This window comes from Micromesistius poutassou (assembly GCF_964030765.1).
Source record: "Micromesistius poutassou genome assembly, chromosome: 16".
In the NCBI taxonomy this organism is placed as follows: Eukaryota; Metazoa; Chordata; class Actinopteri; order Gadiformes; family Gadidae; genus Micromesistius; species Micromesistius poutassou.
This window is the reverse complement of record NC_140286.1, coordinates 2228165-2253776: the sequence shown is the minus strand read 5'-3', so window position 1 is coordinate 2253776 and position 25612 is coordinate 2228165. Positions and strand designations below refer to the sequence as shown.

The 25612-nt window shown below is 51.1% G+C and overlaps 1 protein-coding gene across 2 annotated transcripts in view; it reads left to right on the top strand.

Moving 5' to 3' along the window:
* The window catches only part of mib1 (MIB E3 ubiquitin protein ligase 1), a 53095-nt gene extending 28246 nt beyond the window's left edge, over positions 1-24849 (top strand). Inside the window, exons 13-22 of one of the 2 annotated variants that reach the window (XM_084480627.1) lie at positions 14987-15119; positions 16596-16682; positions 17548-17706; positions 19466-19647; positions 20571-20760; positions 20995-21073; positions 21378-21536; positions 22550-22621; positions 23962-24062; positions 24619-24849. In XM_084480627.1, coding sequence (XP_084336753.1) covers positions 14987-15119; positions 16596-16682; positions 17548-17706; positions 19466-19647; positions 20571-20760; positions 20995-21073; positions 21378-21536; positions 22550-22621; positions 23962-24062; positions 24619-24759 — 1303 coding nt within the window. In that variant the 3' untranslated portion in view covers positions 24760-24849. Of the gene's footprint in view, positions 1-14986; positions 15120-16595; positions 16683-17547; positions 17707-19465; positions 19648-20570; positions 20761-20994; positions 21074-21377; positions 21537-22549; positions 22622-23961; positions 24075-24618 lie in introns of both variants that reach the window. The other variant, XM_084480626.1, reaches the window with a different exon arrangement.
* Positions 24850-25612: the final 763 nt, after the last annotated feature.

Below are 25612 nucleotides of genomic sequence, written 5' to 3'. Positions count from 1 at the left end.
CCTGAACACCCAGGCTGCGGGTGGAAAGACAAAATGGACGGGTGGACTATTTTCAGCTTTAGACGGCGGCGCGGGGGGGGATGGGGGGGAGAGAATTGGAAGTGAAATGCGGACGATATCGAAAAAAGGGAGATCGGGGCGAGCGAAATATTTTAGCGCAGTACGCCTTGACGGTGTTCCGACGAGGAAATCGCACCAAGATGGCGGCTGGTCGCGCGGCCCGTCGTCAAGGTGTGACGTCCTGTTTAGGAAATGTCACAGCCACCCGAGAGTGTGAGCGAATAGGAGAGAAAAGTGGAGGGTGGGGTCGGTTGGGACGGGGGTGGGGGGGTGACGCCCTCTCCCGCCAGTTGGACCAGAGGTCGCGGTAACGTAAGCACGCCACTAAGCCTGGCGTCGCTCTTATCCGCTGCAGTCTGGATGATTGCGTTGCCGTGCCGCGTGCCCTGCGTGTTTCCACGGGCTTAAATCAAACTGGACCAGAGAGAGAGAGAGACAGATAAAAACTAGGTTACCACCCTAAGTGATGTGGGTTCAGCCAGTGACACACATCCGCACAGCAATCCGTTCCTGCCGACATCCCTTCTTCCCCCCCCCCCCCCCCTCCTCCTCTCTGTCACATCTGTGTTAATACACATCACAGCTGTGTGCTGCCCAATCCGCTTCACCCTGACCTGTCCTGCCGTCCATTACCCCCCCCCCCACGGTGCTTCGTCATTCCACCTAAAGACACTCCTGTTCAACTTCCCACCCATCCATCAAATACTCCCTCCACCCTCCCTCCACTAGCTCTGCCCATCTGCCCACAACATCTGTAGTTTGCCACAGAAAAAAAAACTAAAAACACAGTAGGAAAGGGTGGTTTCGGTTTCGTTGAGTGGAAGTTTCAGTTTGGATTAGCATGCAGGCATCCCAATCCATATTGTATCCCTTGGTTGGAAGAGCACACAAAAAAAAAAGTCTTGGGAGGCGTCTGTCGCAGAGGGCGCATTATGCCCACGGGAATGTCTCTCCACACCAGTGTGGGTTTGCGTTAACGAGTCCGTCATTAGATAGCGGTGGGGCTGCAACCATGAAGGCTAATGAGGCAGGGAGCTCCACTGCTGCAGCATGTCCGGCAAGTGCCGGGAACAGCAGAGAGGGAGAGAGAAGAAAGGGCAAGTAGTAGTAGGAGGAGAGGAGGGAGAGAGAGTAAAGAGTGAAGAGTGTTAGGCAGCAAGCAATATAAGGGAGATGAGCAAAAGTAAAAAAAACTACAGCATTGGCGAAACAGGAGAGAAAGAAAAGAAAGCGGGAGAGAATAGGCTGAAATCCATGTGGACCATGGCTACTCCCCAACCTCACTTCTCACTCTCCTTGCACCTGTCTCTTCCCCCGCCCCCTCCCACCATACAAAAAAAAAGAAAAGAAAAAAGCCTCTTCTTCCTCTCTTCGGGAAAACGAGGAAATGTAAGCAGAGTATTAAGCCCAGAGGTGTTGGTGCTGGTTAAGTTGTGTCCCGGTGCTGCCGCCTCTGCTGCAGAGCTGTGAATTCCTCTCCCCCCTTCCGACTACGCGACTCCAAGTCAAGCCATGCGGTTAACAACTGATCGAGTCCGGAGAGAGCGAGAGAGCCATATAGATATAGAGATAGAGAGAGAGGGGGAGAGACAAAGAGAGAGGGGGAGAGAGAGAGTGAGAGTGAGAGGACAGGACAGCAGACGGCATGGCCCCGTCGGGTGACACTCTCGTCCGAAAGCGAAAAGAGGGAGCATATATTACCTGTCAGATCAGTTTCTTCTCTGGGCTGCTCCTCCCCTCTCTCTCCCTCCCTCTCTCTCTCGCTCTGTTCTTCATCTCCTTTCCCCTCCTCTCTTCTCCTCCTCTCCTGCTCCTCTTTCCCGTGGTGGAGAGAGAGAGAGAGAGAGAGCCATAATGACCTAGAGAGGGATCCAGCTGCTGCAGCCATCGTGTGTGCAGGGTGCACGCCTGACTCGCTGAATCAGCTTCTCCAGTTGGGGGGGGGGGGGGCGGGGCGGAGGGGGCTACACGTGCCAGAGTCGGGCAGAAGAGGAGGAGGAGGAGGAGGAGGAGAGAATGTGTGCACAGGCACACATGCATTCCCACACAAACAAGCAAGCCCATACCTAAGAAGCGGGGAAGTCGTTGAGCACGCATGGAGAGAGAGAGGGAGAGGGAGAGGAAGTGAGAGAAGGAGATGGGGAAGGAGAAAAAGGAGGGTGGTGGTGGTGGTGGGGGGGGGACTCTGCAGCACTCTCCTCTCCATCATGTGCATTCTGAGGAAGAGCGAGAGGGAGAGAGCTTGGGAGGATGCCCTGGTCTGTGGGGGAGGCAGAAAGTGCAGAAGGCAAACGTCCCTCCGTCCTGCCTTGTTCTTATTCCGACGACACAACGCCAGTGCCTCCGCTCCTAAAACACACTTTTTTATTATTCAGTTGGAACTTCACACACGGTTGCGAGGAGGTTTTCTGAATGTGTAAGAGGGTGAAGCCAACTAGCTTTTCTTGTTGCTGATAGCCTAAGCTTATTTTAATAGCCATTAATTAAGCCGCAGGCATTGAGTCGCCATTGGGGAAAATGCATGCAGTTAAAAATAAAACAGATTTCTAACATTTCTCATATCTTCATATTAACTATGCTCCCCTTGAGGCTTCCTGGATAGCACACGGTCACCTTTTAAAACGCAGAGGGCTGATGGTGCATGTTGTAGATGTTAGGGAGTGCGGATGGCGGCAGCCAGAATAAAAGGGGAACAAGAGGCGAGTGGATTCCCTTCCTGCGGCACGGTAAGCTAAGCTAAATGGTTAGCGCTTTGCGGCCAAGCATTTGAAGCACGCGACAGCCCCTGTTGCCGGGCTGCTCCTGTGTCTTCTCACTACCTCCATTGACCATATTTAGTCAAGCAGTGCAAAAAATAGTTTCCTCTGCTCTCCTCCCTCCCCACCACCCGCTCTAGTGCTCTCTTCCATACCCCCACTCCCTCCCCTCCCCATCTCCTCCCCCCTCCTCCCCCCAGCAGCTGCTGCTTCCACAGGCTCCAGGAGGCTTCTCCTGTGGCCCCCTACCTATCAGTGCCAACGGCCTGGCAGGGGAGAGCAGGGCCAGCTAGGTCCCGCTGCCGTTTGCCACACTATTTTTAGACGCTCCAAATAAAGTGTTCTCCCATGGTTCCGCTTGTATACTCGGGATGCCACGCCCCCTACCCCCCCCCACCCCCCACCCAGCACTCGCTGTTTTACATCCTCCAACACCTTCTCCACTACAACCCAACGACTCTGCCAACAGCAACACCCCTCCCCCCCCCCCCCCCCACCAAGCTGCACACCACCTCCCTCGATGTCCTCTTGACCCCCACCTTCGTCCGAGCCCCTCCTTTTGTGTGCCGGGTCTCTCACGACCATCCCCTAGTCTGAAATGGAGCCGGAGCACACTGCTTATGGTAGAGCCTGCCCGCCTGCGCGGCTGCTGCTGCCGCTGCTGCCGCCGCTGCTGCTACTGCTGCTGCTGCGACTCTCTATACTTAGAACCGCTCTGCGTATTTAAGAAACGGGGAGGAGGCGCATTCTGCGCACGTGGGGCATCTCTACCGCATGCGTTGGAGCGGCGGACGTGCCTGCACTGTCCGTCCTTTTAATTCTCTCACCTTCAGGAGACGGGTGCATTCCGGTCTCGTAGCGGCGGTGCTCACCTCCGAGGTGCTGATAAGTTCTCTGGCCACTTCGTCTTTTTCGAGCTCATTAATTTTCACGTTTCTTTTTCAAGCTATCCCGAGGCACGGCCACGGAAGAATCTGTTTAATTAGTCGCTCTCATCGCAGGGCACATCTATACTGTATACCATAAACGTCCTCTGTGCCCTCTCTTTTCCCTTTTTTTTTTTTTTCTCTCTCCACGTTCACTTTTTTTTTTCCTCCTCTCTCACCTCTTCTGTCTCAATGACAGCTCACCAGTCCTCTGCCCATCACCCCTCCCCTGTTCGCAACACACGATGCCCCAGGACGTATATGCTAATGGATTTTTGCACACCATTTACCGTTCTGTGTTCTCGCAAGTAATCCTATGGAAACCCAAGCCACAGCAATTGTCTTTTGCCAGGGAAATGGAGAGCGTTTGCGATGGCTCCCGACACACCACAGATGCAGCGGGTATACGGGGAGCAGTGTGTGGTGTCATCAGACAGGATAGCGCTGCGTCCTGATTGAATTCTTCCCCCTTCACTGCGGATGTGGTGATTCATTTGATGTTCCCTCAAACAAGCTCACTAGCATACTTTCTTCCCCACTCACAATTATCTCCTAGGCCTCCTTTTATGGGGGGAGAATTCTGCATGAATTTAAGTACGCAATTCAATTAATGCATTGTCGCGCGCAATTTATAGCTATTCGTTTACATTATCTTTACTGCTATTACAAGAATTGACCATTTGCCAGGTGGAATGGATTCCAGGCTAATGTGTCTGCTCAAAACCTGACCTTACATGGCCAATGAAAGTGCAGAACTGCAAAAGCCTATACGGCAGCTGTGGACGGCCAACTGTTATTGGGGCGGGGAGAGGGGGTGGGGACGGGGGTTGGGGATTCTCCCGGCAGTCTTCACTATTTTGTAGACCCCTTTAAACGAATCTGACCATAACTTTCCAGTTTGCCGTGAATCCCTGACAGTGGCACTCCCATGCCAGAGCCATGCACACGTGAGCACACACTCCCTTTATGGACGCTAGTAAAAGTGTATTCCTAATGGCCGTCCGTCTACTCTACGTTTTGAAATAGTACGTCAGTGGGCAGAGTTCAACTTTCAGCAGTCCACTGCAGCACTCAGCGCTGACTGCACCCCTGCTCGGTGTCGTACATCCATTCCTCTGTGCATCCTCCTTGCATTTTCCTACCCACCAGCCCACCAGTTTAATCTCAATTACAGCCAGACGTCCCATCTGCCCCTAAATCCAGCATACATCCTTCCTTCATGATGAATCGTATTGGGCTGAATGTTTAGCCGAGCAGTTAATCGATCAATGAGAAAGGGGGCGCACTAATGGATGGTTTGTTTTGTTTCATTGAATAAAGGGGTGGGGCCGGCCCGTTCTCTTCCGCGCAGTCTTGCTCAAGACTGTTAAAAGTGGATCTTGGCTCCCCCATCATACTGAGTTCTGTTGGGTAGAACACCCTATTTGACGGCAGAGACGAACTCAGCGTTTCCCAGGCTCCGTAGCGGGGCTTCCTGATCATCAACTATATGGCCGAGGTTTCTGTCAGCTCTCTGACGCGAGGAGGTCCATCTGAAGGAGGTGGGCGGAGGGGGGGAAGGTCCACTATGGGAAGTTCTGGTGCGATTGGCCGGCAAGAGCACCCCTTGCTCTCCCCTCTGCTGCAGCCCCACCGCTGAAACGCGAGCCCTGGTTGACTCCTTCAGGCATGGCCTTAATTCCTCCTCTGTGTGTGTCTGTCTAAAAGTCAACATCACAGAAGGATTACATCCACTTCTAATGAGTCGTTTTTTTTTTGTTTTTTTCTTCTGACTAATCTCCGGCTCTCCCTCCTGCTTGCTTTATCACCCCAAGCCTCAGTCTTTGTACCGTGCCCCACCCTCAATCACCGTCTGGCTCCAATCCTTTCTCTCCTCCTTCCCTTACACTGGGCACCGTTGGGGGCGGGGAGGGGGAGGCTTGCGGTTGCGGCGGTGGGCGAGTGGAAGCCATTGAGCGGGGAGTTGAAATAAAAGTGATTTATGAATGGGCCAGCTCTACCTGAGTGCTGGATAGGTAGGTAAGCCGACGGCAGGCAGTCAGAGCCTCTGATCCCCCGCTCCCATTGTTAAACTCCAGCAGTACTGCCGGCGGAAGCTTCCCTCCCATGTCTCTGATCTTTTACGGTACCCCACCGGCACCACATACCGCTGCTTGAGTGACTCATAAACACTTTATAAACACCTATCTTCAAGTGTGTGTGTGTGTGTGTGCGTGTGCGTGTGCGCGCGGGCTCCGAGTCAGTCTCCGCAAATCGACCAATGATGTAGTTATGCTCGTATGCGTAATTGGCAGTCGGAGTAAACCGCATTCCGATGCTGCGTGTTGCCTGCGTCCTGCGTCTGACCTATGCAGGGTGGTGGTGCTGGTTGAGCATGCCGTCCCTATAGGGGAGGAGTGAAGCGTTTAGCGTGGCTGCACCCGTCACTTTAAACGGATGACACCTAGAGAGACGTTTTGTGTCGTGTTTATGGCTGCGTTGAGGACCAAAGGTAAATGTCTCTTGCCAGACAATAGGCAACGGGCCATTAGTCTGTGTGTGTTAATCTGCTGTGTCAGACGGCATCCTTTTTGTTTTCTTCTATTGGGTAATATAGGCTAATTCTTTATGACTGGATGGTGCAGATGATTAGCATTGTCAATGGAGAGCAGGGGAATAAGTGCTTGGTTGTAATTCATTAAAAGATAAATGATCTCCGAGATGTGTCCGAGTCAACTCTGGAATCCAAATGAGCCGCCATTATTGAGCTCTGTGAGACGTCTTCATTCACTCCAACTGTTCCGCAATCACAGAATACATTATTCTGTAAAAAGAAAAAAAAGAAAGAAAAAGAAAATACGACAACCTAGACACAGACGTAGTGAAGGAGAGGCCAGAGAGATTTATCTCAATAGTTAATTTCATTACCCTTTAATGCAATTGGACTTTCCTATCCAGGTGACTAATTGAAGGTGGCAGCCAGGCAGTGGAGCAGGCCAGGGCAGCGAGCCATCGCATTCAGAAGCGGCCCGCTGAAACACTCCCATGGCTCCGCGGCCATGTTAGCGTCCACCTCACCGAGCGCTGGGACCGGTCCAACAGATCAGCCAGAGGACAAGCTAATACAATCCCCCAATTCTACCGCGGCCAATCAGAATGCGCGCACACCCTCTGGGGGCTGGGCCAACGGTGGCTGTGGGCCAATAGATAAGCTCCGCCGTGCTGTAATGCTCTTTTCCCATCCGAGGCATGGAGAAACACCAAGCATCCAAGCATCTGTTTACATGATGGGAGGGAGGGATGGGGGGGGGTGAGAGCAGCATAGCAGGAGAAAAAGGGGTAAAGCAGGCGCGGGCTGACAGATAAAGGGGACAATGTAAACTAGATAGATGTAAGGGATGTCAGGAAGGACTTCATGAAGGACCCGAGCACATAAAGAAAGCCCTGCTAAAGTGACTATAGAGTCCAGATAAAAGAGTATTTTGGAGCAGCTGAATGAGCAGTGATGTTCCGGGCGGTGCATGCCAAACCTAGAAAGAGCTAGGTTTATTTGTGGCAGCTGCCTTTAAGTGCCTAAGCTATGCAGGTAGTAAATATGACAGAGCAAGGTTATATACTTCCACCGCCCAGCTGTCGGGCATCTTTAATATTTCCCCCCCCCTCCATTTTAAAAAACAAATATAGTTTATCTCTTGGCTTGATGGATTGGAACAAGTGATCGAATTTATTTGTTCACTTGATGGTACTAAAATGCCAACGGCTTCATGCTCCTCAGTAAGTTTGTGTTCTCACCGTGACGTCAACACTGCTCTGTTGCTGCAGTGAGCACTGATGCAAAAACGTTGTCATTTGAATGGATGCAACGCAATGTTGGGGAATGTTGAATTGGCTCCAAATAACATTGTTTGCCCTCTGTTTGGGGTGTGTGTGTGTGTGTGTGTGTGTGTGTGTGTGTGTGTGTGTGTGTGTGTGTGTGTGTGTGTGTGTGTGTGTGTGTGTGTGTGTGTGTGTGTGTGTGTGTCCGTCCCTGTGCGTGTTCACGGTCCCTGTGTGTGTGTGTGTGTGTGCAAGAATGCGCATGAGCTTCCATTTTATGTCTTCAGTACATCACAATGTCTTTAGCAAACCTCCAAGGGCCACGTGCAAGCCCGTGTTCACATCTGAACCAGGCCTAGCTAATGAATAATGCAGGTCAGGTTACCTTGGTAACCCGTCCAGCCACTGTAAATCTGATGGCCACGATGCGAATGTGGCGTGACAGGTCAGAGAGGATAAGCTTTTTTAAGTTGTTTGTTTGTTTGTTTGCACGTTAGTGTGTGTGTGTGTGTGTGTGTGTGTCTGTGTGTGTGCGTGCACGGGAACAAGTTTAATAAATGGAAAAGCCACAGTACAAGACTCCTGCTGGTGACATTAGACACGGTTGCATCCACGGAGAACAAGAAAAGCCCTTCTTGTGCCATCTGCACCGCCATGAAACGGCGAGGAAGGCATTACGGTGCGGCACGAACCCTCACATTACCCGTGTAATGTAGATTCATGCAAGCCCCATTCCTCGCGCAAATTAGCTGCGAGACAATTTGCGTGTGGCTCCGGGGCATATGGCTTGTTGTCTCAGCGCTTACTGGGGGAGACAGTGGCTGATACCGGGGCCCCTTGCTCTCCATTATTTCCCTCTGCAAACGCTGGATGTTAATTACCAACATGGGCGCTGGGAGTCTCAGCGGCGTGCTCCTCGAGTTGTGTGTGTGTGCCCGGCGGTGGCAGAGAACCCCATGACCATCGGCGTTGTTTCAGCAACCCTGTTTTTTTTTTTTCTTCTTCTTCTTTCTTCTTTGTCCGCCAATTAATTTTTTATTTTCTGCAGACCTATATGGCCGGACCCCCCCCCCACCACCCCCCCGCGGTATTGATTTAAGAGGCACTTTAGGCCTCCACCGCTGGCCTGTGCCTATGCGTAGCAGGTAGTCCTCCTTACAAGCCTAAGAGGCTAGTGGTGTGAAGTGGATCAGAGAGAGGCTGAGGGAGATTTACAGCGGTAGATTTATGGCGAAACCCCGGGATGATGAGAACCTCTCAGGCAGTCTGCCCGTGCCCGTTGCCGTGCAGCCATTGATCTAAAGGGTGCCGGTTTGTATTTATCTCTGCCTGGAAACCTCTGAGCCTTCGAGAAAAAAAAAAAAAAAGAAACAGGGAAATGCAGCCTGATGTTCCATACAGAGTGGTCTCAGGGAAACGCCGTGTCGACAGGAAACGCTGGGCTCCTCACCAGCAACCTGACCTGCTGCAGTCGCTGCTGCAGCGGAGTAGAGGTAGTGGGAGGAACAAGAGGCGGGTTATATCAGGTGTTGTTACACCTGTTCAGCATTGGGCTCTATGAGACCCGAGATGGGCCTTTTAACATTTCACACTTTTAACACTTCCATAGCCAAAGGACACCATTTATAACTCTTAATATTTTATACACAAATGATTTTTTCGAGCTTGTAAACCTCCGTTGTTAACTGAGTGTTCTTAATTTTAATGTAGGTGACTACATTTTATTGTCTCATTGACTTAAGACTTGTTTAAACTAGCCTAAAATGTCCATTTGGGTATTAAACAATAATTAGGACCCCCTTACTGACTGTGCAGGGGCATACATGAAAGTTCATATAGCAGTGATTACATGGCTGTTACACAGTCTGTTAAACTGTACATAATGATGCAATTAACCAACTCTAATATAAAGCATTCATGAGGTGTAGATGGCCTTTCGTTGTAATATGATCGATGTTCGCTTGTTTTCATTCCTTCGCACTCTTCTAAGCCCCGGTTAATGGTCGTGTATTACGAATATTACAGCCGGTGCAGAAAAGAGGGTTTTTTTTTTTTTCTTCTTATACCTCCCCAATGGCATGGAGGGGAATAAAGTGTACAGGAAGACGAGCGTGTGGGAAAATAATTGGGTCATCTAGAACCAATGGGACATTAAGGTGTGCCATCAGGCCCCTTGCAATGTCTGTGCGCCTCCGTCTTCATAAATCCCTGTGAATCAGGACAGGGCATAATGCCTGGGCGATATTAGGCTAATTAACGCCAAGGTGCAATGCGCTCTCACCGTCGTCTGCCAATGGCTCTCTGAATGGGGCCAGAGATGTAGGAAAGCGTGCTCGCCTCTTCCCCCCCCTAACAAGCTCTCGAGCCGTCAGCCATAGCCTCCGTCGCTACGGTGATAACCCAGAACGTTGTAGAAATGCACAAGTCAGCCCCTTCTCCGCCCCCTGTCCCCCATCTCCCATCCCCCGCCCACCAGCCACCTCTCATCCTTAATTTATGCAAATATTCCTTAATAAAACGCATGCTCACTCAGGGGCATCAGGTATACAAAGACAGAGTAAGGTCACGCCGAGTGTGGAAATGACTCTCCTAGCGGGGTAATGAAATCTTTTTCTTCTTTTCTTTTTACATTGAGTCCCAGCGATGCACGTCTTCCCCTTACTGTACATGGCGGGGGTCTTGTATGCTGTTGACCGGCCCTTTCCGTCCGGCGCATTTTTTTGTCCGCCGTCATCGATGCCAGAGAATTGTCTCGAGAAGATACAATTCATTCTTCATTTATATCACCTCGTTATTCACTTTCTATGGGCTATTTCATAAATGCTGTATTTGTGTCTATATATAGCATTTCGCTTGGCGGTTGTTTGGTGTGCATCATTTATTTGTCTTCACGTTGTATGTATTTGCAAGTCTGTACTGTCATTCAGATTGGTTAGGCTCACTGTCGAGAGGAGATCCAGAGCAACTGAAAAAAAACCTGAATAGGCCAACTGCTTTCTGCCGTCCAAAACTCTCACTTATGATGGAGCGGACTTGGCTCCCCGGAGCAGTATTGGGGATTGGTAATCGGTGCGTTGCGTTTGTGAATGATTTGCTGGGAATAGGGTCACTATTTCAAAGGGCCTGAAGCTATTGATTTTGGTTCCCGATAAGCTGACACCGCCATGTATCCTCTGAGGTCGACTTATGTGGAAAAGCCGTTTCAATTTGTGGCTTGCGGCAACTAGCATAAACACAGGGCAGCACCGATGTAATTCTCATCTGTACGCTTGACCCAGCAGATCATTGGGAATAAGTGCAAGCTACGCTCACCCTTTCCCTCTACAACACACAGGGTTGTCTTTGAGTTTCTCAGAGACAGCTGGCTGCGTTGTTAGGTGAAGCCTTTCAGATGGGTGATATATACATGCACTTTTAATTCCGATCCTCGAAGCTGCTTAATTAAGGCGGAGACGTATGCCGCATCCCCTGTACATCAGAGGTGCCATATGTTTGCGCGGGGGCCATGCATCCGAGACTAGATGTTGAGTTGTCCCTGGCTTGCCCCTGTCCTGCCCACGTTATGGTCCTCTCCCCCTGAACCCTCACTTCCTGCTGCAACTGCTACCAGTGACCACCTCACAGATGGCTGTCAGCCAGCCGAGGGCAGCAGCAGGGCGCTGTCATCCATTATACACATACACGCACGCGCACACACACACACACATTGTGTAGAGTTCATCATATCTCCTATGTAGACACACTTGAAGCCACCTCTATACACAAGGACAAGCACAATGGTCGACTTGCACATACGCATTACATTACATTCTTTATTTCACCTGCACTGATGCATTCCAGCACACTCTGTTGGACCACGCCTCAATCCACTGGCAAGTGAAAATGTGCACATGCACGCACACACATACACACACATACACACACACACACACATACAGGTATATAGTTACATACATGCCCACATGCGCCACTGAGCACCCGGTCAATGACAAATTGCATCCTAAGACAACAGACCCGTTATAGCGCTCCTGAGAGACTTGCAGGGTGACCCAGTTCCATCATTCCCCCTCTTTACCTCCGCTCTTTCTCTTCCTTTCGTTTCCTCTCTCGCTCGCTCGCTCTCTCTCTCCCGTTCTCACGCCATCCGCATCCAACTTTTCTCACTCTTTCCCCTATTCTCCCTCTCTTGTTCCCCTTCTTTTCTTCCTCTTTATGCTTTTCTCCTTCGTTGACTCTTGTGTCCTTCCCTTATCCATCCAGACCATAGGTTTAGCTTTAAGGTGGAAGGGGAAGCCCACTCACTCACTAATAAGTAATTCATTTCCCAGTAATCTTAATGTAAACTCCCAAAAATTGCAAATCACACATCGGTACCATGTAAAAGGGTCAACAGCTGAGAGTTAGCGTTCGACACCAGCATCACCCCATCTTTTCCTTTCCTCTCCTCACTATGGACAGCTCGCCACCCTCCATAGCAAAACAAACAACGGGAAGAAAATAATATTAGTCACAAAACAAGGATTTTTTTTTTTTTTTTTTTCTGTTGCTCTTCACAGCAAATTGCTTAACTGCAATGCAGCAGTGGCAGCATGGGGCATTAATATTAATGTCTGACCATTTTGCCCAGCATGGCAGGGAGCCTGTCAATCAAGGCGTCCACTGGAAGGGGTTCTCCCCCTCCCTCAGTAGGGAGCCGCCCAGTTCCGCAATGCCAGGCTCGGTCACCAGAAGGCGCCACTCCTGCTCCTATAGATCATGCTGGCATAGGGGAGTTTTTATGCTTTGGCCGTTTGCGCTACATAAAGGAGATATTTCCCGGCCAATCAGGAACAACTAAAATGTTGAGGAATGCAGCAGCAGTAGTGGAGAGGCAAAGGGAAAGAACAAAGGCTTTACGTCAGAGTTTAGCGCTTGTTCCTTTCGGGAACGGTAGACGCCAGGCAATGAGCAACGCATCCAAGAAGTGTGTTTCAATTCAACCTCATTGGGAGTGCGTAGATGAGGTGGAAGTGGAGTCGAAAGTATGTTCAATTCGACCAATATAATGACGTCTAATGCATTCAGACAATGATCTAACACGGCAAAGTCATCTGCGATAATTTTCTCAATCAGGTGTCAACCTGCCCAACGGGAGCACTGCAACGCAAATTGTTTGAAAGTCCCCCAAGAAATGATAAATCTCCATTATAGCAGCCGTAATGCTTCACACAGAAAAGGAGAGGACACACCATGAATGAGCGATTAGGCGGAAAGGGTGAGGCCGCTATCGCGTTTAAGTGGTTGGAGATAGCTGCAAGCAATGCAGGTGTGTGTGTGCGTAAGCCTCGGTGCAATGAGAGGCAGGGAGGGAGAGAGACAGAGAGCGAGGAAGAGAGAGGGAGAGGGAGAGGGAGGGAGGGAGAAGGAATGGGAGAGCGAGGTTGCCCGGTATCAGTGTGCTGCGCTGTTCATCACTGCAGCAGTACGGCAGTTCTGGCTTTCTGTCCGTGCGCAGGCTGCTGACTGACTGCCTCCCTGCCAGCCTGACTGCCTGTCTAGCTCTCTCTCTCTCTCTCTCTCTCTCTCTTTCTCTTTCTCTCTCTGTCTCTCTCTTTCTCTCTGCGCCTGCCTTTCATTTGCTGATAGTGCTATTGTCCATTAGCCTACAATAATGCAGACACCGGCCATAGGCTTAGCAGAACTCTGCAGGGCGCCAGCCGTCCCTTGCAACTTCAGTGCCACCTGGTTCCCCATCCCTATTTGCTATATATATATATATATATATATATATACACATCTCTTTTTTTCCAAATATATTTAAACATTTTTCTGTGTGTGTATATACATATTTTTCTATAAACCCCCCACCTCATTCCCCTGCTCGTCGTGTGTGCCAACGCTCCCCCTGCGAGCCGAACCGTTCAGCCGTGTCACAGGGTGAAGTCGGCGGCCTCCTCTGCTTCTTTTTTTTTTTTTGTCGCAGCTCAAAGATATGCCCTGCATGATTATTCAGGGCTACCCAAGGTTAGACCTCCTCAGTACCGGTGAGAACTGGCTCCAACGCCGTGCTTTATACGGTACATTGTGTACCTTGCCCCCTGACTACTATATGCTGCTGCTGCTGCTGCTGCTGCTCCTGCTGCTGCTGCTGCTGCTGCTGCTCTCCACCGGTGTGGCTGATGCCTTTTCGTTCAACCTTCTTTTTTTTTTTTTTTTCTCTTTAGTGCATGCGGTGTAGGTACTTTGCGAGATATATAACAGGGTGTGCCCATGCCTACTACACATGCCCGCCTTTGTGCTCCATGACGAGGGAACAAGGAGGAGGAGGGATGTGAAGGAGAAGTGGAAAGATGGATGGTTGTGCCCAGAGAGATGACCAGCCGAACTTGGCACGTCATGCAATGTGGTCAGACTCAAAGGGGAGTTTCACAAGTTTATTGCTATTCGTTGCTTTTTCTTTTTTGTTGAAGGGGAGGGTTGCAGAAGGACCAAATAATGCCATATACCGCATTCCTACCAGGATCCATCTAGTTCTTCCCTTTGCCCGCCTGGGGGAACACATTGAACCACATTTTACTGTCCCCCGTGGACCCGGTCTCTCCCATATGACGTTCCCCCAACTTGTGTTAAGGACACCACTCTTGATTCCCCATTTCCCTTGTCCTTCTTTCTCAGTTCCCCTACACCCTCTCCGTCGCTCTCTCTCCCTCTGTCGTGTGGTCTGCCAACGACCTTCAGACGGAAGGCGGGCTCAACGGCTCTTTAAATCAACCTCTTTTGTACATTTTGTTTAAACGCCACTGTTTATACAAAAGACGGCTCTTGCGGCTCCTTTTCCCTCGTCTCACTCTATTCCCCAAGAGGAGATACCAGTTAACGCAGCTAAGTCATGTGTAATTACCATTTTTACATCATGATGATGGGCACTTTTGCGCATCACCATGGGAGAGAGTCCACTGTCTTTTTTTTTTCTTCTTCTTCTATTTTTTTATTTTTTTTTAAAGACGTGCGATGGGAGGGCGGCAGCGAGTGCTCTGAAATCACGCGCTCCACGTTTGTGCTGCTCATAGACTGATGCAAATGATGCTCTGCAGGGGCCACGCGTCACGTCCCCGGCTTGATTTAGTATTCTCGTCCCCCAGAACCAAAGTGGGCTCCCTGCACTCTGCTGTGAAACACAATTTAAACGTGTGTATATATATATACTGTATATACATTTGAGAAATCGAATAAAGAGAGGTACCATTCCCCCCGCAGTACACACTACACTGTATGTTGTTTGCAATTGACGCGGTTTCGTCTTTTCCCCACTTCTTGACAAAGCGGCGCTTTAGCTCACGCGGATCACGCGGATCACGCGTTCACACGGGACATCTGGCTGATGCATTTAACCTTGGAGTCTGGCGTTGGCCTCCTGACCTTGGGCGACTCTTTCCACTCAAACCTGTCTCCTGCTCCCTCTGCCCACAGTGCCATGCGGGTGCTGCTCTCCAAGCTGCCGCGGCCGTGGATCGTGGACGAGAAAAAGGACGACGGCTACACGGCTCTGCACCTGGCGGCCCTCAACAACCACGTCGAGGTGGCGGAGCTGCTGGTGCACCAGGTGACCGCACGCGCACACACACACAGGCACACACATGCACAGGCGCACACACACACACACACACACACACACACACACACACACACACACACACACACACACACACACACACACACACACACACACACACACACACAGGCACACAGGCACACATAAACGTGCACACATAAACGTGCACGCACGCACGCACACAGGCACGCATATAAGCACAGGCACAAATAAACGCACACACAAATCACGTGCGCCTCAGCACATGCGTCGAGCCCATACTAATTGTTTTGTACGCAACGCTGTTTCCCCTCAGCTGCCGCGGCGCTGTCATGTTTTACGGCGCTCCCAGACAACGCGCCATTTAGTGCGTCTTCCACCTTATGAAGCACTTCAGGCTCAGGTCGGATCATGAAGTCGCTGTAATTGCAGTTTTTTTTATTGAATCCATACCGGCCTCCTGGGGGATTCCCTAGCGCCCGGTTGTTCATATCCTCCTCCCCCGCCTCCGCCCAATGCGTCGCAATCACAGCCCCGCGCTCCTTTCCCTTTTGAGATTGCGGCGGCGGCGCCGCCCAGGGAGGAGACCGCCACGTAAAGGACCGTATGGCGGACGGAGGCGAGGGCAGGGGAACTGGGTTAATGAGGATGTACTGGTGTGGAGGCGGCAGCAGCAGCAGCAGCAGCAGCAGCAGCAGCAGCAGCCTCCATCTCGCTGCTGCAGCCGCTGCAACGTCTCCCACTGTTCCTGGGAGTGCTCCACCCGGGGAGGGACGGGGGGGTGGTGGTGGTGGTGGTGCTTCTGGTGGTGGTGGTGGTGGTGGTGGTGGTGGTGAGGAGGGGCTGGGACAACCTTGTCGCAAGGAAGCCTGCGTCGCAGTGTCGGCCCCACTCCCCCACGCATGCAGTGCTGCGAGGTGCAGTGCGGTCAGGCGCCCGGCTCCCCGGCGGCCGGGCGCCCGCTGCTCGTTATGTTCCGCACCCTGGCTGTGATCACAGTGCTTATCGGCCCCCCTCCATCTCCGCGGCGGAGGCGCCTCGCAATTGGAAATGACAATCACTCGCCGCGATGTTGTAGAAATGCAATTCGACCCGCCCCGGAGGTATTGCCGTGTCGGCGGGCTTGGGTGAAATGCGGAGGTATTGTTACTCCAGACTGGTGAATCTTGTTAGGGATTTCCTTTACCCAAATTGTTTGCTTTTTGCGTCCCTTCGTCCCTAAATACATTGCAATTCAGCCAAGCAATCTGTTAGATTGCATTTCTACGCGTAATGGCATAAGGAGATGATTTTGACTTGTCTTTATTCGGTTATTTTGCTGTGTGTGTGTGTGTGTGTGTGTGTGTGTGTGTGTGTGTGTGTGTGTGTGTGTGTGTGTGTGTGTGTGTGTGTGTGTGTGTGTGTGTGTGTGTGTGTGTGTGTGTGTGTGTGTGTGTGTGGTTCTGTGTTAACGGTTCTGTGTTAACGGTTCTGTGTTCTCCACCACAGGGAAGCGCTAGTCTGGACATCCAGAACGTCAACCAGCAGACCGCCCTCCACCTGGCAGTAGAGCGACAACACACACAGATAGTCCGGGTCAGTCCCACTCACTTCTCTCTTTGTTCATCAGCCCTCCTGTCCTCTCCACGTCTCTCCTCCTCCCTTCCACATTCTTTCTCCAACTCTCACCTTGTTTCTTTCTTCTCTCCTCCCTGCTCTCCTCTCCTTTGCGTCTGCCTCCCTCACCTCCATACTTATGGCACTAATTGAAGATCCTATCTCCCTATATGGCTCCTTCTCATTCTGGTCTCTGCACCAAAGGCAGTGGAACATCACGGCGGCACCGCATTTAATTTAAACTGCTGGCCCTGCAGCCGAGTGGGCCCGTGTGCAGATTGACACTGTACAAGGGAAATGTTCTCTCTGCGAGACGCTCCACTCCCAGTCCCTGCACATGCGGCTGCAATGAGATTGCCACGTTGCCATCTTGTGGACCTCGGGAAAAATGCACTCATTTAATTGAGGGGGATACTATAGAGGACACTATAGAACGGTGGCACTCGTAAGGCTCGTGTGCGGCTAAACGCTTACCACGCAACATTTCCAGACATCTGCATAGCAACAAAGCATGCAGGTTGTTTGAATGTCATTTAAATGTTGTATGTTGTGTTTATGCACGCTTGGTTAACATCCAGCTCTCCATCTCTTGCCCTCTATCTTGCTCTCTCGCTCTCTCCCTCTATTTCTCTCTTTCTCCCTCTCTTTCTCTCTCCTCTCATCTTTTTTCTCTAATTCTCACTCCTCTCCCTCTCTCTTCTCTCATCCTTTCTTTCTTTCTTTCTTTCTTTCTTTCTCTCTCTCTCTCTCTCTCTCTCTCTCTCTCTCTCTCTCTCTCTCTCTCTCTCTCTCTCTCTCTCTCTCTCTCTCTCTCTCTCTCTCTCTCTCGTGTGTGTGTCATCAGCTGCTGGTGCGTGCGGAGGCCAAGCTGGACGTGCAGGACAAGGATGGGGACACGCCGCTGCACGAGTCCCTGCGCCACCACACCCTGTCCCAGCTGCGCCAGCTGCAGGACATGCAGGACGTCAGCAAGGTGGAGCCCTGGGAACCCTCAAAGAACACGGTACCATGACAACCCCCGCTAGCACCTCCATTTTGGTCTTCTTCTGTAGCCAATCCTCTAATCCTGTGACCACGTTGGATAACTATTGTTTGGTGCTGTAGTGTACGCCCCGGATAGTGCTGTGACTGGGTCCCCGATGATCAAACCCCAGGCCCCTTTGAGCACCATGCCTTACCCCTAATTGCTCCTTAAGGACATGTAGCTGGCCTCCTACTAATTCAGTTTGGATGAAACCAAGACTAAAGCCTAAATAGTAATTCATGTAATTATAAAATGATGATAATAATATGGACCTTTCTGGGCATCAATTCAACTCTGAATCTGCAAATCCTCTCTGCCTATCTGGTATGCACGCCTCAAAAAAAAGCCTTTCAATTATTAATAGCAGTCAATAGTTAATAACACACCGCCAGAAGTCATCCCATGTAGCATTAAAATGTGCCTGTCGCTTTCAACAGAGCCCTTCTTAAATAGCACTACAAATACCCTCCACACAGACGCCTCATTTTTTGCCTGCATGATTCCCCCGACATTACCCCGTTGTCGCCTGTCAAGAGTCATTCTCAACCCGCCTCTGAGCCCGACCGTGATCAGTGTTGTCACCTGTTTGAAAAACTCCTCGTGGCCCTCTTTCTGAGTGAAGTGCGAGTAAATGATGACACGCGGTTGCCGAGACGACAGCCTCCACCATCTCCCGCATCACTGGACTGACTGCCCAGGCTGCACGAGACCCCCCTCTCCCCAGTCCCCCATCAGTCAACCAGCGGCCCAGTGCAGTGATTCAGTCAGACAGCCAGCCAACGTTCACCACAACACCATCCTGAATGGGGTCTCGCTCCTTCTCTCTCCAGTGATCAGTGGTGGCAGATAGAGTGCTACTGATTGGGTTCTTTCATGGTAACCAGACACACCGCAGCTTCCTACAGGAATGTGGGAATCTGAGTTCCACTCAGGACTTTTATCTGGCACACCCATCTTTCTCCCTTTCACCCATCGCTCTCTCTCTTTGTCTTCCCCTCTCTGCCTCTCTCGCTCTCTGCCTCTCTCTCATTCTCTTTATCTCCTCTATCTCTTTCTCTCTGCCTCCCTCTCTCGTTCTCTCTCTCTGCCTCGCTCCCTCTCTGCCTCTCTCTCTCTCTGCCTCTCTCTCTTTCTCTGCCTCTCATATCCTCTCTCTCTCTCTCTGCCTGTCTCTCATCCCGGCTGTCCTGACTGAGTCCTCCCTGCGACAGCAGTGGAACCGACATTCAGCGGCCCTAATTGAGACATGTGCATCTGGGCCGCTCTCCCGTAGCACTCCCCCGCACGCTGCAGGAGAATTGAATTAGCCGGCCTACTGGCTCCATCTGCAAAGATGTAAAAAAGATGCCGCTTGAAGGCGATCTGTCACGTCGGGCTCTAAATCTAGCCAGCGGCTTGGAGGTGCGGGACAGCCGCAGGGGGGCGTGGATGCAGAGGAGGCTGAACGCTGTAGGGGGAGAACGGAAGAGAGAGGGAGGGACGCTATGGGGGTGAGGGTTAGACAAGAGGGGCGGGATGCATCCCTGCCTGACTGACGTCGGACGAGACGTCTGAGGTTATGGAGCGCGATCTCTGACGGGGCTTGTTAGCGCCGCCCACGTTCTTTTAAAAGTCTCAAAGTTTGCCTCAGTAAAACACATCTTTTATTTTTGTTATGTATTTTCCCCACTTATTGCGAACACCGCGGCATCCATCTCTGAGCCTTTCTCCCTCCCTCTCTGTGTGTTCTTCCCTGCAGCTGATCATGGGTCTGGGCACCCAAGGGGCGGAGAAGAAGAGCGCAGCGTCCATCGCGTGCTTCCTGGCGGCCAACGGAGCCGACCTAACCATCCGGAACAAGAAGGGGCAGTCCCCCCTGGACCTGTGTCCCGACCCTAGCCTCTGCAAGGCCTTGGCCAAGTGCCACAAGGAGAAGAGCAGGTAAACAGCCCTCTAGCAGAAGTGTTTACCTAGATGTTTGGAGTCATTGCCAGGCCGGGCACACACCCGCTCCCACTGTCTCGCACACAAACACACACCGCCGCATTTATCGGATCTGCAGCGTGGCGTTGGTTTGGCTTGGGGTCTTTTATTTTTATTTTTTTGCTTTTCTTTGACTGTTTGTTTTTATAGGTGAACCGATATGAGCATTTTTACAGCTGACATTTAAAAAGGTCTTAAAGCATACGGAACTAGCTGGGCTTGGAAACGGTTGTACAGTCGGCTCTTTCCACCCATAGCTCTGTTTGACAGGCCAGAGCTTCGAGCTGCTGTGTGTGTGTGTGTGTGTGTGTGTGTGTGTGTGTGTGTGTGTGTGTGTGTGTGTGTGTGTGTGTGTGTGTGTGTGTGTGTGTGTGTGTGTGTGTGTGTGTGTGTGTGTGTGTGTGTGTGTGTGTGTGTGTGTGTGATCTTTCAGGTGTTGAAAGGTTTTCTCTGAATCACGTGGCTCTCCATGGAGTGTGGGGGGGGGTGATGATCACTAGACTGTATAGGGCAGGTTAGGCAGGTTTTGTCAGGCTCCCATATTTCCTGTGGAATACCTGATATAGAAATCGGAAAGTAATCAGAGAGTAAAATTGGCTTTTTTTTCCCCAGGTTAGGGATTTCCATTCATTTTCCCAATATTTTTTTTTTTACCGCATGCGGTACCCTATCCCCCTTTTGTTCCCAGTAAAGCTCTGTTTCTCGTCCTTTTATGCCTTTTTCTTTCCACCATCCCCTGCTCACACATATTCACTCCTCTATTGTTCACCTCGGTTCTCTCCTTCCCTCCCCAGTAATCTTTCTTCCTGTATTATCTTCCTGTCTCTCACGTTTCCCTCCTCTGTGTGTGTGTGCGTGTGTGTGTGTGTGTCGCGTCGCAGTGGGCAGGTGGGCTCGCGCAGCCCCTCTCTGAACAGCAACATGGAGTCGCTGGAGGAGTGCATGGTGTGCTCGGACATGAAGCGCGACACGCTGTTTGCGCCGTGCGGACACATCGCCACCTGCTCCCTCTGCTCGCCGCGCGTCAAAAAGTGTCTCATCTGCAAAGACCAGGTCCAGTCCAGAACCAAGGTAACCGTATCCGGGCCCCTGCCCCCCCCCCTCCCACGCCGGCACTGAACACACACCGGGGGCCCCGGTCTGATCGGGACGCCGCGGTCAGAGTTGAACCGTCCTGACGGGGCTAGACCGGGGCCTGCAGGCTGTCCTTCTGTTGATCCCTGCTCACTCTGCTGAATAACCGCCTGTCCGCTCCCCTACTGAGCTTCCATCCCCTTCTCTTCCCCTCTCCCTCCCTCCCTGCAGATTGAGGAGTGTGTCGTTTGCTCCGACAAAAAGGCAGCCGTGCTCTTCCAGCCCTGTGGTCACATGTGCGCTTGTGAGAGTAAGTCTGCTCCCTTTTTCTGCACTTTCACTTTACAGTCACAGTTTTTAACGTCACCTTCACTTTACATTGATTGATGGATTGAAATTCTTTATTGACACATGTACAAAGGTAAGCATACAAATGTGCATCGGGTCAAAAGGATAACACAAAGCAGCCCATGGGCTTATTCGCGTTGTGGTCCTGACCCTGGCTCTCGGGGTGTAACCTTTAGGCCAGAGGCTCGGCTCCTTGCCGCTCACCTTGACGCCGCTCCTTGGTGGATGAACTCATGTGTTGACCTGTGGTTCCCCCCCCCCCCCAGACTGTGCCAGCCTCATGAAGAAGTGCGTACAGTGCCGGGCTGTGGTGGAGCGCCGCACCCCCTTCGTTATGTGCTGTGGAGGGAAAGGTATGGAGGATGAGGCCGCTGATGAGGATGAGGATGATGATGAGGATGAGGATGAGGAGGATGAGGACCTTAGTGAGTGAATCTTCCACACGTTCCCTTTTAATTCTATCCTTCTTTTCTGTTTTTTTGATTCATTTTCTTTCCATCCTTTCAACTTTTCTTTCAATGCACAAATGATTGTCTTTAGTCTTGTTTTTAGTTTTTTTTTTGTGCCATTATACTGTTGATGTTTGTGTTGTGTATATATTGCTTTTATTGTGCAGTGCATTTATTTTTTCCACACAATTCCATAATTTGCTGAGACTTACCTGACCTTCCTTAGACGGGCGTCATCCTGTGAAATGTGTAGATGATTGACTGCATTCCATTGGCCTGTTTGAGTTCTCCCATGATAGATGCTAAAAGTGCACTGGTACATATAGTATACAGAGATGTAGCGTATCCGTTTCTAGTCCAGTTTCCCATCTGTGCTTGTGTTTAAGTTGAGCCACGCCACGTCCCGTCACTCATACTGTCTCCACAAGAGCACCTTAATACTGGTCTTCCTCTATTGTGTTTCCTATTCTCCGTTTTTACGTTGAGTTAAAAGGGGACACTGGTGTTAAGGTTCACTAATATGCACACAAATATACCAGGTCTGCAGGCCCATAGAGTCCAAACAAAATGCGGACACACACTGCCTTTAAATCGAAACACACAATCGCACACACACCCACACCCACATCCATACACTCATGCAAGGGGCAGCATTAACTGTGAACCTCCTCTCCTCATCCTATAAGAAACCTCATAACATAAAATTCCAATTCATTGGAGTCAGCAATTGATACGCCTCCGACCCAGAGGTGATTCTAAGACATATCGACATTTTCTTTAGCGCCACACAAAAAAGGACAACGGATGGATTCATTTGGCCATTTCAATTTGAACAGCTCCACTAGGAGATAGACCGGTTTATACAACGCGTGCTTCTGATCACTGTTTCCGGCCGCTCTGGCCTCTCCCTTCAGTGAGTAGCAGCTACTGGCCGTCAGGCCGATAAGGGGGGGCTCCTGCTATAACACTGTGACTGGTTATATCCTCAGCAGGGAGCACTAACTCTATGGCAGGGGGCTCGCAGGATCTGCTCCAGCCCAACAATCTGGCGCTAAGTTGGTGTAAGTATTTCTCCATCTACCCCCCCCCCCCCCCCCCCCCTTAGACCGTGGTCCCCTTTAGAGAGCCAAGTCCTCTGCTTCCACACCCCCACCCCACCCCACCCCGTCTCCTTTCTTCTCTTCCAATCACGTTGCTGCCCTGGCCCTCTGGCCTCGCCCCTCTCTTTCTCCCTGCCTATCACACGCACGCACGCACACACGCACACTCACACGCACACGCACATGCACACACTAGAAACGCCAGCAGACCGAAGAATCTCGGTGATGCACATGCACAAATAAATATGTAGCATTGAGCCCGAAAAATCTGTGTCAATTGGGCATGACCAACATTGCCTCAGTCCAGCCAGCGTTCTAGCTCGTTTCTGATCATTCCACCAAAAGCAAACATGCATTCTGCATGCCTATTGACCACGTCATGCCAACAGTAGGGGTCAGGACTTAACGGGTCAGGACTTAATTCACGTTGTGGCCATGCTAGTCGAGTCCTGACAAAGCAGGTGAGACTGTTGCATGGCAGGTCAGAAGAGGCTCCGGCCAATGTTGCCAAAGGCTTTCAGAGTGCATGTTTACTACTGACATGCATGCTTGTTTTCCATATTTTCTAAAAGCTGTTATCTCCGCTATTTGAATATAATTTTACACCCTTCTTTATGGTCGTTCTAAGCAGCCATCCTCCCCCCGATGTCTTGATTGTTGAATAAATAGCTGATATTGAACAATTTGTTCTCGGGCTGCGAGCAGGCCATCAGTCAAGCCTTCAGAACCACACTAAATCCCTGAAAACAAATAAAAGTCATGTTATTTCTCATACTCATTTAATTATGCATGGCTACAAATCCATCGCTTTGGCTAAATCTGTGCCAAACTATTACACAACAGCATTATGACCCCTGTCATTTTAAATGGGGTGGAACACAACTTCAAAAATAAAGTGTTCATCGGTTTCTGACGGCTTACAGGACCGTTTTATCCTGGTTTGAACCTGCAGCGGTATGCCTCTGAACAGAACATCGATCAGTGCGGTTGTTCTATGCAAACAAAAAAAAAAGATAAGACGTTTTATAAGGCCTGGCCTACAGTAAATGTAAGTCATTCTACACATGCTAGAATACCAACCTTGGCAAAAGCACCGCTTTATGTTCTGGTGGTCTTCCATCGAACGGCGGGGTAGCGTCGCGACCCAGGGACGACCTGTGACCCCGCTCATCGTCACGTGGCGAGAGTGAGGTACAGCGTTCCTCTTACTCCTGATTAACGGCGACTCGTGTTCCCCTTGTGGCGTGGCGTGGCGTGGTGGTGGTGGTGTGTCTCTGTGTGTCCTCCCTGCCGCCTCACAGCCAGCGGAAACATCCCGGGCCTGCAGCGCGACAAGGACAACACCAACGTGAACGCAGACGTGCAGAAGCTCCAGCAGCAGCTCCAGGACATCAAGGAGCAGGTGAGGACAAACGTACTCAACTCCATTTCTCTTCTCAGGCTTCTGCATGCTTAGTGGTCCACACTCGCCAAGGGTTAGAGAAAAACCAAACCCCAAATATGACTTATTCAAGAGGAAAAGTGATGTCATGGCTTGCATGACAGTGCTATGGATTGATCCCGGTCCACATCTATGGTCTTGGATGCACTACGGTTTAAGTACGTAAGAGCAATGTCAACTGAAGTTGCCCTCTTTGGGTTAAACACATGCTATCCCATGAGTTACCCGTTATCAGCCGTTTTTGGCTAACCAGGTAACAATCCGACATTCTGACTACAGCACCTCCTCCCCCCACATCAGATTGGAGTAAGTGGGAGTGACCGGTGCGTGGCTGAGCAGCAATATAGCGCCTCTCCTAAATATACAAAAAAAAAGTCTGGCAGAAGTCGGCGAGAGCCCATTTATCATATCAACGCTAGCTTAGAGAAAACAGGGGGGTGTTGGTTTTCCTTTAACGCTAATACAACGAAAGCCACCGCTGACTGACGTGGCCCTGTGTGGTGTGGTTCCCGTGCAGACCATGTGCCCCGTGTGCCTGGACCGGCTGAAGAACATGATCTTCATGTGCGGACACGGCACCTGCCAGCTGTGTGGCGACCGCATGAGCGAGTGTCCCATCTGCCGCAAGGCCATCGAGCGCCGCATCCTCCTCTACTAGGAGCCCCCCCCCCCCCCGCCGACCCGCTGGTGTCGCTGTGGGTCCCACTGACTCTCACCCGCCTCCTCACCCCCGGCAACCACAGCGCCCATCCCCCCCCCCCCCCCCCCGCCTCCACCCACACACACAAACACTGCTACCGCTCCAGCCTACCAGCTTGCCGCTTCCTACGTCCCTCTCGCTGCCCCCCCACCCCCCCCGCCCTCGTCCTCGCCCCCCCCCCCCCCCCCCACCCGCGGCACACAGCCGGGTCAGAGGGTCCGCTCATGTCTTACTGCTCACTTCAAATGGTCTTTTTTAAGCACCACGGATGAGTTCCACTGGAAAGCTGTTACAAAGAGAAGAGTTTTTTCTTTTTCTCTGCTCGTGTTTTTCTAAATGCCGCCCCTAGTGGTCGCTGTTACCCCCCCCAAAAAAAAAAAAAAAAACGTTTTCCCCTCAATAAAGTCTCTCACTATTCTGGCTTGAATTACTTTCAGTCACATCCACCCATTCCAAATTCAAACCCAGCCTCCGTTATTTTGTACAGTCTGTGATTTTTATTTTAGTTCCACTGATTATGCATCAACCCATTTCCTGCCCTGGCTGCATGGTGGGGGGGGCTCCCTGGGCCCCTGGACCTGAGGGGCGGGGGCCTGTCTAGACCCTGCTAGACACTCCACTGTAGACGACCACGGTCGGGCTCGGACGGAGGGGAGCGAGGGCGGTCGTGTTGTATTGTATCGGTCATCTCTTATGCAAGCACGTGGGCATCTGAAGCTTGAAGACACGAAATGCCCCGGGACTTAACGCTTTTATCACAGTGTGGAGGAAATGCTTAACGCGTAACACCCAAAGTGCGGCGAAAGACAGC